Below are 14,216 nucleotides of genomic sequence, written 5' to 3' on the forward strand. Positions count from 1 at the left end.
ATAGGGTTTATCTGTTTTCAGACTAACACATGAGCTCTGCTACATTTGATTTGGAGCCACTGTGAAAAAAATAAACTGTCCTTATATTCCAGTGGTTTCATTGTAGTAAACCACTTTGAAGTCATGTTAATCCATAGGAAACAGTGATAGACCCACTATACAAAATACTATGGTAAATATAGCAGTGTAAACGTCTTGATTGCATGTAATATGTGTTTACACCTCTGTTGGTAATGTGGTTTACAATAAAACTTTGCTTAAGTTTTGATGTTAAAGATTTTATTGATCTGAATACAAAGTCACTCATTACTTCATAAATACAGAGCTGAAAATGTCAAAATGGTGGACTCATTCAGTGAAGTGACTACACAAAATAATTTATGCATTTACCCATTATGTCCAACAGAAATGTGTTTAAATTTGCAATTTATAAAAAAATATAGTAAAATATAATGATGTAGTGTATTAACACTTTCAAGAGCTTTGGAATTCTACAAGTATTTTCTTTCATTCCCTTTGAAATGTAATTTAACACATCAAACAACCATTTGCTATCTATAAAAATGAAAGGATATGAATAACAAAAATTCTGTATGTTTCACCTTCTGAGCCTGTGGTGTGTTTACTCTCTTAAGAAACATTATATAGTAGTTTATATACTGTATGGTATATAGTTCTACCTACCTTCAGAAGAGAAAAACTGACATGTGTGATAAAAGCTAATTTATTGGTTTTCCAAAAGCACAGGAACAATAACCTTTTATGCCTTTCATATAATTTTCTTCCTTTTTCGGAGCCTCACAGCACAGATCCATTATTTTTTACCTCACTGCAAACCGGAGTGGTCTTTGGGGTCTGTAATGCCCTCTCAGACTGTTTAGTGCTTTTAAAATTGTCCTACATACTGTACAGTGGTTTCTTTACCTTCTTTTTTAATGTTGTGGTCAAAGTCTACTCTTGTTCCAATTGGAATAAGAAGAAAAATACTTCACATATTTCTTTTATGTGCTTACTCTCTTTTAATGCTTCTAGTCCCCTATATGTTTTCTTTTGTAATAAGAAGATGCTCATCACATGTAAGTACTGGTTTACAACAGCTGCAATGCAATTTAGCATGACATAAATACAGTATGCTCCACATAAATTAATAAGGTATCCAAATTTATTCAAATAGCTTTATAAAAGATTTTTCACATGATTAAAGTTTAACCCAGATGGGTCAGAGAGAATGCTTTTGAGCAGAGAAACTGAATGAGTGCAGGAAAAACAACAAAGCATAGCTAAATATCTGAATATTTGCTAACAGAGATAAAAATAGACATAACTTTGAAAAGAATGACAGAAAAATGCCTCTGATAGCTAAACTCATTGCTTACTGGTAAAGGAAGAAAGTGGCTGAGGAAATTTAAATTTATTTCAGTGGTAAAGCTGGCTGTGTTTTTTGGATGTGTTGCCATTTTCTAAACATGTAGGGAGCGTGTTGGTCAGAAGAGAGGTGAAATGAATGCCTTTGTGGCCCAACTAACAGCTAAGTGCGTTTAGGCTTGTGGTATGGAAACCTGTGGCTTGAATGTTATGCATGATTGGTGATGGAAGTGCTTAAACAATATATTATAAGAGTTATATAAAGCAGTGGGTGCATGGGAAATATTTTCTAGAAATATTAAACTCTTTTGCCTCTTTGAGTTGCTTATTTAAAAATAAAATTCAAGATATGGAGTTAGAACCTCCCTTTAGGATCATCATCATAATTGTTATTAGGTCATTATTTATTATTTCACCATTTTGTGTCACATAATACACCATAATAAAATAGCATTGACATATGAAAATAAAATCATGAAATTGACTCCAGAGAAACCATAGAAAGACAAAAGGTGTTTATTTAGTATTTATGTAAAAACGAACTAACACAAATTCCCGTGTTTTCACCGGAATTTGCCCCTTTAAGATTTCAAGTGAGATTTACATCATATGAGCATAACAATCATTTGTAATTGTACAATTTTCAAAAATTCTAATCCACTTCACAGCAGAGAATTTCTGATATATCACAACGGCAGATCTTACTAGTACACTTGATTGCAAATCTGACTTGAAGAATTTAAATTTTGGGGGGCTTGAGCGCTTTAAAAACCACAAAGTAAACACTATGAGTAAAGGAAGATGAAGATAAACAAATACCTATCAATATAGTCTAAAATACAAGAAAAATCACTTAAATACCAAAAGATTATCATAAACCAAGATGTCACAAATCAACAGAATTAAAATGAAATAAGAATATTTGCAGTTACCTAAGGGGACTCCAACCCTGGTGCTGGAGAGCCCTGATCCAGTTAGCCTTATAGAACACCTGTAAGTAAAGATTGTCAACAACTGTAGGCTACTGGTGAATCAAGAAATTAGTCTGCTCAATTAAGAGAACTTTGGTCCTTGACAGCTGAAGAATTCATAGACCTTATTCCCTAAACGAGCTCTGAATTACTTAATGGAACTATTCACCTGTTTAATTGATCACAACTGAATTTTTCTGTGTCTTTAGAAATTGGTGATTTAATGGTGACCTCCAAAACGGGCTGGATATGCATAATACTGAATTACATAATAAACCCTGAGTCAGGGATGGGAGTAGTCACAAACCCCATCTCACTTAGAAATATAGATTCTTAACTCAGCTCATATTGGATAATTCACTTTACCTTGACACAGTTCAAATGATACCCAATGGTATCTTTATAAAAGGTTAAAGTGTTTGAGATATATTGGCTTAAAAAGTATGGATTGAAAACAAAAGTTAAGAAAAAATCCTGCAAAACAAAAAAGAAAATGACACTAAGCAGTCAAGCAATCAATTTACCAACCAATCATATAAATATATATCATACAAAGCCCATTCTCTAATAACCTATATTATGTTTTTTTGTTTTATCCATCCTTCCATGTTCAATCAGCTTTTCCTAGTGAGGGTTAAGTCTTTCTTACACTTTAGAAGCATTCCAGTGGGTGTGCAACATTTATCTGTGAGAGTTTTACAAGCATAGAAAGGCATTCACTGTCTGTCTCAGATGCTTGGTCAAGAAGGCAGCTTTGTCAGAGATCTGTAGAGATTTGTTATAGTGTAATCAGTGGAATAGGATCAGGCTAGAGGCCCTAAAGATAGTCCATGCCTAACATCTTAAGTGAAGAAAGAAAAGAGATTTTTGAGTGTTTTTTACTTTAGAAAGGGAAACTTTAAAAAGTCTTTTTTTCTTTTCTTGGGATCAAAATTCCCCCCTTTTAAATTAAAGTTGTTTGCAAGATATTTTGTTATTGTTTCTGGAGAGTTGTTCACCCCACAAGGCGTCAATTTATTTTAAGTTCCCATGTTTTCTTTTGTTCTGGAATATTCTTCATAGTCTCAAAATCTTTATAATGTTTTATATTAAATAATGTGCCTTTTCATCACTTGATCATAGTGTAGAATTACACAGTACAGGGACAGGAATTAGAAGAACTTTTTGTTCAGACGTTTTGTTGCTCTCCAGGTGATACGGGAAGACGTTCAAGTATGCAGACATTGTAATTTCAGATATTACCATGAAGACAGACACGAAAGCAAATTCTTGGCAGCCCGGTGATGATCTATAAAAATAGCTTGACTTCGGCACATTTTCTTCTCCTCTGCTGTGTTCATCCTTCAGTGGAAAGGGTGATGGGTTGTTGAGATGAAGTACTGCTGAACTCATATAAATGCTTCCTGCCTACCTGTAGGTCTCTGAACTCTATTCCTCCTCTGCTCCTTGGGAATTGTACAGTTTAATTTTAGTAACTGCCAAAATACTGAACTTTTCATGTGTCTTGGATTTGATGACAAGCTTGGACTCAATGAATGAATATTCTTCTAATTCAAGCCACATGGTTTGCATAAAGGTACTGTATGCTTAAATAGTGACTGTTTTGTTTGAGTTCGTGAAGCAAAAGCATTTGCACTTTTATAAGATAGGGAATAAGAACAAAAAAATAAATAACGGTTTGAGACATATTATGGAGACTGAATGTCTTTGTTATTCTGCTGTCCCAGTGGAAACGCACATGAAATCAGTCAGGTGAGCCAAGTTCTTCCAAACAGTTCTCAAAATGAAGTTGGATAAATGCAGATGGGCCAATGTTGAACATTGCACAGTTCTATTCTTTCTAAGAAATGATGTTTAGCCATGCATCTCATGATTGCCAGATCTACAATAGATATTATCTGTAAAAGAGATACTTCTAAAGATACATAATTCCTGTTTCCACCTGTTTTATCAGCTTCACTTGCCTAAAAGCAGGGATATATCCATAATGGAAGTATTGTAATGCAATGCATTTTAATGTGCCTGAATGTGCTATTGTTCTGTGATAGGCATTGTACAGATACATAGCGCAAAACCTCTGGATTATACTGGATATGAATGGACTGATCTTGGTATGAATGTACAGTAATGCTGTCATAGAAATGTTCTCTATCAATTTCAATTAGAATCCCTTGAGCTTCCCCAAAGGGTGCCAGATTTTTGCAACATGAGTTATGAACAGCTCTTAGTTCTGATATGCTGGGTTATCAGAAGGAGATGTAAAAAACTGCAATAGGAGCAATATACTTGATTTGATAGACAATATTCTACCAACAGTACTGCTTTTCAGAGCATAATTGTTTTCTAAAGTATTTATACACTTTAATTAGGTGGACAATGTAACAAATGTGCCATGGTTTCAGACCAATATGACAAGATTTGAGTTTTACGAATGAACCAATTGAAATTTGTAGATATTCAAGAAAGAATTACAAGCCAATTGAAATTTGAAGATACTGAGGAAAATAATAACAAAATAATTACAAAACATCTTCTCAAGGAAATCATTAAGTTTGAACTGCTAAAACTATAGCCATGTTCTTCTTTAATCTGATAGCAGTTTTATTGAAAAATAGAAGTTAAGGACTGTTGATAACTTATCATTTTTTTATAAATTGGGTGAACTTGTGACAAAAATTTAATAAAACAAGATTGTGCGGACTGAAATGTTTATGTAGATTTTAACCACAGAGCAAACCACAAAGAGGTCATTAAAGTAATATGCGATGTCTGAAACTATGTTTTCAGTACAGTGCCCTCCAGATTTATTCATGTCCCCAGTAAAAAAGAAACAAAAACATATAACAGAAGAGATTGTCTTGCGTGAAAAAGTCTAAAAATGCTGTAATGATAATCTTATTAGCTTTGTGCAGTATCTGTCACCAATATTTTAAGGTAAATACAGAAAATACAAAAGGTCACAATTATGTGGATGCTGCACATTGGTGGTGGTGGAGGGGAGTCCCCGTCACCTGTAAAGCGCTTTGAGTGGAGTGTCCAGAAAAGCGCTATATAAGTGTAAGCAATTATTATTATTATTATTATTATTATTATTATTATTATTATTATTATTCACACCAAAGTGAAGATTTATAAATGAGATTTGGGTACTATGAGGGGGGGTGTCACCGTTCCTCCTTTGTCAACAGAATTGCTTTAGGTTTTTCATAAATGTTGGTCTCCTTGTGAACTGCCTTGAAGCACAAATGTTTGATTGGACCTACTGTAGGTCTGGAGATTGAGGCAGCCAAACAAGAGTATTTTGTTTCATCTGACTATAAGACATGACTTCAGTTTTCAAAAGCAAAAAGAAGTAAACAGATAATTATCAAAGTAGCATGGAAGAGTCCTAATTACATAAATATTCAAACTGTTTCTTGTGTCAAGCCTAGATTAATGTAGGTTTTAATTGTGTGGCTCATTAGGTGCACAAAATTACCTTCACAAGCCACACAAGTTGTGTGTGCTCTGTCTGTCTGCAGTAATAATGGTTCACACGATTTCAGAGTAAATATAATACAATAATTCTCTGCAAGGTTCTTCAGTCAGAAAGTGATTTTTTTATAAAAAAGATTCAACCACGAAGACTTAAAGAGATTTAAAAACAATTCAGGAATAAAGCTGTACAAAGGCACAGATCTGGAGAAGAGAATAAAATGTTTCACAGTTCCTTAATAGCCCTTTGAGTCGGGTGAAGTTGATGAGTGGAAGTGGAAGGCACCCAGACACAGCCTATATCCGGCTGTCTCTCTAAACTGAGCTGTCAGGCAAGGAGGAGACTAGCACGCAAGTAACTCTGAAAGAATTACTGTACAGAGTGCAGTTGCTCAGATGGGAGAAAATGTGCATTAGCCAACAATTTCCAGTCCACAAGCAGGCTTATGTGGAACTGAAAAAAAACTTCTTAAGATCAACATCAGTTATGAAAAAAAGCACCTAGGTTATACTGCAAACACATGGCAAAAGCTTTTGTCTTCAAAGACAAAATGCATACTTTCAGGTTTAAATACAAAGAGTTACATCTGAGTAACAAACCCAAAATAGATAGATGGATGCTTTATTGATCCCATGAGGGAAATTGCAGAAATAGTGATCATTCATTAAGCAGCAATACCATCTCTTCTGTCAAGCATGATGGTGGCAGCATTATGTTCTAGTTCTGCTTCTCATCAGCAGAGACTGGGAATCTCATTAAGACTGATGGGAACTTAGCTTAGTACTGGGAAATCGCAGGTCAATAACGCAAAACACAAGGCCGGAGTCACAGTTCAGTGGTTTAAGAACAAGAAAGTGCATTGTCCTGAGTGAAAATCACTTAAAATGATCTGAAAGTCAGTGGAGAACCTGTTGTACAATAGCAATCCTCAAGCAACTTGAGAGATCTTGAGGAAATTTGTCATGAAGAACAGGCACAAATTGCACCAAATTAGTATGAAGGTTTGGTAGACACGTACACAAAAAGATTTGTGATTGTAATTGCTGCCAGAGATGCTTCCACCAAATACTGAGTTACTGGATTTGACTATTTATACAATTAAATATATTTTAGTTTTTTCCTCTGATGTTTTTACTGGCTTTTACTGTATCTTATCTTACCCTTAGACATCTTCAGTTTGAGAATTCTGCTTAAAATATTTTATAAAAAATCTTAAGTTTCACTTTGTAATTTTGTAATTTCATCTAATGGGGCACCATTGGAAAGGTTTGAATACTTGTTTTCAGGCACTGCATCTGACTAAATCTGTTCTAAACATGACCATGTGTTTCAATCATTTTAAAAGAGCTCCAAAGTAACAACCAGGTTAATATTTTTTTCCATCTCTTATATAAAAAGGATTGCATTGTTACTGAAGTGATGTAATGTACAAATTGCCTGTTGCATTGATTTTGCCTTTGTTAGAAAATGCATGGATTCCTATAGCCTAACTGCTTTATCAAACAAGCAACACACCAGGGCCTAATGTCCCGGAAGCCAAGTAACCTACCAGGATTTCTTTGGACTGTGAGAGGAAAATGAAGCACTTGGAGGAAACCTCACGAACACAATGCAAACGTACAAACTCCACGCAGATTGTAATTACTTTTATTAAGACTGGTTATTTTAACTCAAATGTAGGATTTCTCAGGGGAAGTCTCACAGTTATAAATAATCAGAGATCAGTTAAAAACCCATAGCAATTCTACCTACTCTCCTTGGTTTTATTAGTATTATAACTTATATTTCTACTGCTACTATTACTACTAATAACCAAAATATTTTTGTGTTTTAGGAAAAGCACAACAAAGGACTTGAAGAAATGAGGAAGGCCGGACATGAAGCTTTGACTATAATTGTCGAGGAATTTAAGGTATGTGAATACGGTATACATTTTTTCATTTACAGTATTACTGCAAAGAGATGACTGGTCATTTTCAGATATTTTAGTAGAGGGAAAAATATTCAGTAGTGAAGTGACTTTATTCTAAGTATCCAAACAAAAACAAACATTTGCAACATAGTGCTATTTCAAAAACGTATGAAATGTTGATGCACATCTCTTTCAACTGTGACGGCTTTTGTTTTAGCATCCAAATGCACCAGCATGTTTGTCCTTTCAGGAGGTAGCAAAGGAAGAAGTAAAGGCTTATTCCATGCTAAAAAGAGAAGAAATGAACCACAGCATTTCGGCTGTGGAGCCTTCTTCGAGTGTGAGAAAGAGAAGGACGTCAGCAGCTGATATAGCATCTGAGAACAAAAGCCGGGAGTGTAGAGGAGGCCAGAGCAGAGAAGAGGCAGAGAGGATACTCAGGTGGTGTGTAGTCGAGAGAGGTGATGAGACGTGTGAAGTCGAAACCTGCAAAAGAATAGAGAGGATTAGAAGGAAACGAACGTCGTTGAGAAAAGGAGGATGGTGTGAAGCTAGTTTCAGGATAATTTTGGTCTCAGATGTCTTTCTGCAATAGGAGTTAAGAAACCCTACTTTGAGAATGCAGATGGAGAGATCAGTGTGATCATGGCCGTCAGAGGTGAAATGAGAAACTATGGGCTTGGAGAAATCTTTGATCCTCACAGCCCTGACATGTTCACTGAAGCGGTCTCCGAGTCTCCTTTTGTTTTCCCAGTGTAGAGATAGCTGGGCATTTACTGCAAGAGATACAGTAAATAAGGTTGTACATTTTTTACAATTTTTCTCAAAGGATGAATCTTTAAATGTTACAAAAGAGGAAACATAGCAAAAATATTTTGTCTGTTCTTTCTGTTTTATCCAACTCTTTGTGGCATTCATACTTTCATGTGTCCTTAAACAGACCTTTTTATAGTCTTATTGTAAAGAGCACAAGAGCATAATAGACACTGAAATAAAAAACAAGCTAAGTGCTGTCATCAAAAATTTGGTGCTATGGAACAGTTTCCCCGAAAATCGTTGAACTCTGTTAATTACTGTCAAAACCATTAAGACAGCACAGTGTTGAATTTCAGGAGAAGGTTAATTTGATAGTCTGGTTCACTTAGGAAAGCCTTAGTAGATGATCCTTCATTATTTAACACAAGTTAAATTAAAATCTCTGTCATGCGATCAGTTTGAAGTTTATCTTTTAAATATTTTTTTTAAATAAGCAATGATTTGGATGATATATTTGTCACCACAAATTTTGTATTTCTGTGCAGGGAAGGTTCAGAAGATTACCTTTATCAATCAACAAAGAGATTAGCTAAAAAGAAAATATTTAAATAATTTTGTTGCATTTGCAGTTTGGTAAATAACCTTATAAAACCATCATTTATCGAAAACCTACAGGTTGTCAATTTTTTTTACCCATTGAATCTCCAAAGAGATTAGCATTGAATGGGCTATTATTAGTAGTCTACAAGTTTGTTTTTATTTGGATTTTCTGGAGCAAGAAAATTATCGCTCTTTAAGTAAGCTGAAATACACATCACATCACTTTTAATACCACTTATTCAATTCAAGGTCATAGTTGCCCAAAATATATTCAGGGACATCTTGGGCGCAAGATAGGATACACCCAGGACAGGGCGCCAGTCCATCACAGAGCACACACAGACACAGACATACTCAAACCCACACCAGGGCCACTTCAGACTGTGGAAGGAAACTGGAACACATGGAGGAAACCCATGCCAACAGGGGGAAACCATACAAACTCCAGACTCCACGCAGATAGCACCTCAGGACTCCAGCTCTGAGAGAAAGCAGTGTTTCTACCACTCTAAACACATTAATTAAGAAAAAAAAGTTTAATGATTTGTCGATTTGTCAGCTTAAAGTGAAATCTATCTTTTTTCTCAGATGTGGTGTCTAAGACTGACATGGGTAAATAAAGAGAGCACAACTAACTCTTTGAAATCACCATTGATGTAATTTCAGATTTCAGTCACCAGACATTTATTAGATTAATAATAGGCATTTTTAAACTTTGCACAACTAGAGCAACTAATATTCCCTCACCACAAGTGGCGTATTAGTAATGAAAGAATTATTACTAATGGCATGTTTCAGTATTAACAATGGTGAATACAGGTGTTGGAAAAGGAGATAGTCACCTTACATAATAAAGGCGATCATAATAAAACTCAATCTTTATTGCAAATGGCAAATTGGGCTTTAATATTCATATGTTAAAGTATGTTATCTTCAGTCTGCATTCCCAGTGAAAATGTAAAATAATAAAAAAGGTAAAAAAGAATGTTTGGAGAAATAATTGCAGGAAGAGGAAAAGGCTGATATTTAAATAAATGGCCAAATGGATTTGCCGGGAGAGTTGTACAGATGTTTTAACCAATTTTTTTTTGGTTTAAGTAGTGCTATTCTATTTCATAAGGAAGTCAGGCATTTGCTAAGGATGGATTGCAACCTTCTAATTATTTTTACAGAGAGCCTTATATTAATACGCAGATAATAGAGAGGCTATAGTTTTCATCCACTTTTATATTGTATAGATGTCAGAACCACTTATAGTTTGAAAAGTAAAAATTACGTTGGAAGGTTGGGGTAATTGGTAACACTAATTTAAAATAGAGCTAATCTGACCACTGAAATCAAAAGCTATTGTATTTAACCTACTGTAAATATTGTATTTTGGGTTGCAGATAAACCAGACAGTGGTATACACATACAGCTCCAATAACAACTTGTCATTTTAATATATTTTAATATTGATTCTGAGTACCTTTCCTCACTGTAGCACAACCAATGTTATATAACTTTTAATAGGTTGTGATATTTTTCCGTTACTGCTGTAGAGTATATGGAATAAACATTTAATGTGAAATGTAACAGATCTGACCATCATATGATTGTCTGTTTAACAGTCCTGTTAACTCTGAGAACACCACTCACTTGCATTAAAAAAAAGTGGGGCACTTTTCAGAAAATAAGAAAAATAAGGTCAGAATATCTAACTTCTGTACTACATTTATCTAGCTAAATTTCATGATGCAGTTACAGATACTATAGACAACTGTGGGTCAAAATTTTATAGCCTTTCTGTGAGTTGGGTCTAAAAATAGGTATCTGTGTCTCGGCCTTGAAACTCTTAAGAGATTGTGTAAAGTGTTTAATGAGCTGTGAAGGGCATTTCAAACACTGTAGCAGGTTGTAGGAAGCCCTGAAGTCCGGTGTCTGGGAAACTATTTGAGGTATTCCTTGTAGTTTGTGAAGCAGAGCAGGATTGTGGGTTGTGAAGTAGTATAGGAAGATATGAGTAATCCAGCTGGTGTTGTGATTTGTTTACTGTTGATGGATTTATAGATTATGATGGATGTGTTTGTATCCAGTATCAATTGATTTTTTATCATTATCTCTGACATTTGCTCCTAAAGCTCTACAAAAATATACTGTGCTACAGTTATATTTTTCTGCGACTGTAATCTTTGTGACATTCTTGGTAGATGTAGCACAACTTTCAGTTATTAATTGTTCTGCAGATTGATATTCATGCATAGGGGTTTTGTCAAATGTTTTATTTTTACTGAACGAAAATATTTATTTTAATTTTTTACCTCCTTACACAGCTAAAAAAGGTTTAGTAAGGAGAACTGGCCATATCATCCTCAGACGACATCTGATAGTACTTTGGCCAGCAATGACTTTAAAAAATGTAATCTAAATTACCATTTTTGTGGAGCATCTGGCACTGTAGTATTTTTGTTTTTCTTTTTATTATGCTGTTTGTTCATTTTGTCATCCTTTATGCCTGCAAAAAAATTAGCATTAAATGTGAACTATACAGTCTACTACTACACTGTGTTTTGAATGTTTATTTTCGACATAGATTAAAAGTAGCTGCAGTTACATTTGGTGCAGCTACTGTACAGTACCTTTGGTTTCTTCTTATAAGGCTGAGAACATTTCCAACCACAAGAAACTTGTCAAGTAGAATTTCATTATAAAAGTCTGTACACTGATATGAATCACTATAAGATTTTGCTTTAATGCTCTTCTCCTGTCTGTTTTTGCATGTTTCTAATTTATCCAGAAAGGTATTTTTCCTTCCTTCTGTCTTGAAATAACAGAACAAGGTACTAAAACCAGAGAGAGTTCAGAGGACATATTTATTTCACTATAATTGCTTGAATTAGACTTCACAGTATTGTGAATTGCATGTACATTTGAATTTGGTTTTACATACAAGATGAGATGAGATCACATTATTGGCCATATACAATTTCTTGCATTAGGAATTTGTCTTACCCCAGCTTGCTTTCCATGAGACACACAGACAGGGAGAGAAGCTTGGGGTCAGAGCACAGGGTCAGCCATTGTACAGTGCCCCTGGAGGGCCTTGCTCAGGGACCCAACGCAGTAGGATTCCTCTGCTGGGTGTGGGATTTGAACCGACAACCTTCTAGCCACAGGTGCAGGTCCTTAACCACAGAGCCACCACTCTGCCCCATATAATAATATAATAAGAACTGGTAGCAAAATTTTTGCAAAAGTTCATATGTTGTGCTATTTGATACAAGAATTAGTGAAAAAGTAAGTCCCTGTACTTTTACCTGTAGATATATTGACTTGGCTGACATCATCAGGTGCCAGCAATTTTGTGTGGAGTAATGCATTACTGGCATTGTTCTGATGAGTTTGGTTTGAAAGTTCTAATGCTAACATACTGTGTGTAGCATGTAGAGCAAAAGTGATTGGATGCATGACAGCTTATTTTACACATCCTTGACTTTGTACTTAGTTCATTTAGTGAAACCATTTCATCCCGTGGTTTAACAGTTGCTTCCAGATTTGGAGTGTCCTGTTCACTGTTCTTAGTGCTACAACCCATCTGTGAATGACAGAGATGGAAAACTATCGTGAGTCTCCAGTTTCAATTGCTTGCCAGGCCCTCCATGAACAGTTAACATGTGTACTCAAGCCCTATTCCGGATAGCCTTACTGCATGCTGCACTGTGACTTGACATGTTAGTGAACAGTGGTATTACTAGAATTTCATATTTCTAAACCTATTTACTTTTTTGACAGATTCCAGAAAAAAAAAACACCAATACAATGGAAATGTTATTATACGACACACACAGATTTTTTCAAACATAGCCTGAATTCAGAATTCCGGATCAAAAATTAATTTACTATGTGTTTCTTGATCTTCATGTTTGAAGGAAGACAGCTAAGCAAAACTAGAGGTACGTTACTACCGAAGAACAAAAATAATATCCTCAGGGAATGCTGAGCCTTTTGAGACATGTGGTGAGGAGGTTTTCAATTTCAATTGCAGCTATCAAATCTAATTTTGTTTGTTTCTAGTTTTTCTTTATTTGTTATGATGTTTATATTTAATTAGAGATTCATTGTTAGTCTACTATGTGTCTTCTAAGACACAGGATGACAGATTTCTGCCTTTTATTGTAAGCCCATACCGCAACCTGTGGTGGATTCAGTTCAGCAGAGGCTATGTATGTATGGCATGGCTTCAACACAGCCACTGGAATGTTATATTTCCCACTATTCCCATGAAGAGCAGGTAGTTCAGGCCAGATTCAGAGAAAAAAGCAGATTTACAGTCTTGGCTATTGTGAAGAATTTTACTTCCTGGTATGCATTTTAGCAAATAAAGAGTCGGAAAATTGGGTGGAGAAGAACGTGAAAGCTCGGATGAATGGAAAAAACAACATATAAAATTTAATGGGAGATGCATAAAGAATTTCCAGACAGGAAATGCAACTGACTTTGCAGGCCTTCATAAAACTAGATATGTACTGTACAACGATTCTTCAAACGCAGAAAAGGAAAAATTTGGAGTGCTGTTTTTTAATTATCTGGCTGTAATTTGACAGTAAAACTGACTGAAATTCACTTACATGCTGTGACACAAATGGGGGCTTGCAAGGTTATGCAGAATTTTGCTTTCTTATATAAATAGTTCATTCTGGTACTAGATGTTACACCAATTTATTAATCTAGCTATCAGAGAAAGTTCTTTCACATTTTCTTTAAATCCTACTTAGTTGGGAATCAGTGTTAACATTTGAGTTCCCTATTTAGTAAAAGGAAGAAGAATCACAATCCTTAATTTGCTTTCATCTGTGATTTATTAATTTATTGTAGGCCTATCTTGTGAGCAAATGAACATACATTTTACATTATAATGAATGCCAAAATCCACTAAAAGAGGAATACTTTTTATGTCCAGGAATCTACACTAACAAAACTGAAAAAATGCCTAAATTGTCATTGTGTTTTTGCATTAAACTGTAATTTAAAAATTGCAAAAATTGTATTGTGTAAAAAATTTGGGCCTCTGAAGTATATCATCTGAATGTCCAGTATCCAGTGTCCAGTGAAATGTTTAATCAGCCTAGAAACAGGATGTTTTTTTTCTTTTTTCAAA

At 34.9% G+C, this 14,216-nt stretch overlaps 1 protein-coding gene across 5 annotated transcripts in view; it reads left to right on the plus strand.

Annotated features, from left to right (window-relative positions):
- Positions 1-14,216, plus strand: part of LOC148654785 (coiled-coil domain-containing protein 91-like) — a 163,610-nt gene that overhangs the window by 73,936 nt on the left and 75,458 nt on the right. For all 5 annotated transcript variants that reach the window (XR_015941144.1, XM_088644722.1, XM_088644723.1 and 2 more), the window contains one exon: positions 7,646-7,723. Coding sequence is in view for 4 of the 5 variants with exons in the window: in XM_088644722.1 (XP_088500848.1) it covers positions 7,646-7,723 (78 nt within the window). In the remaining variant the exon portion in view is untranslated. The remainder of the gene's footprint in view (positions 1-7,645; positions 7,724-14,216) is intronic.

The sequence above is a fragment of the Lepisosteus platostomus genome, chromosome 9 (assembly GCF_059453375.1).
Source record: "Lepisosteus platostomus isolate fLepPlt1 chromosome 9, fLepPlt1.hap1, whole genome shotgun sequence".
NCBI classification, from domain to species: domain Eukaryota; kingdom Metazoa; phylum Chordata; class Actinopteri; order Semionotiformes; family Lepisosteidae; genus Lepisosteus; species Lepisosteus platostomus.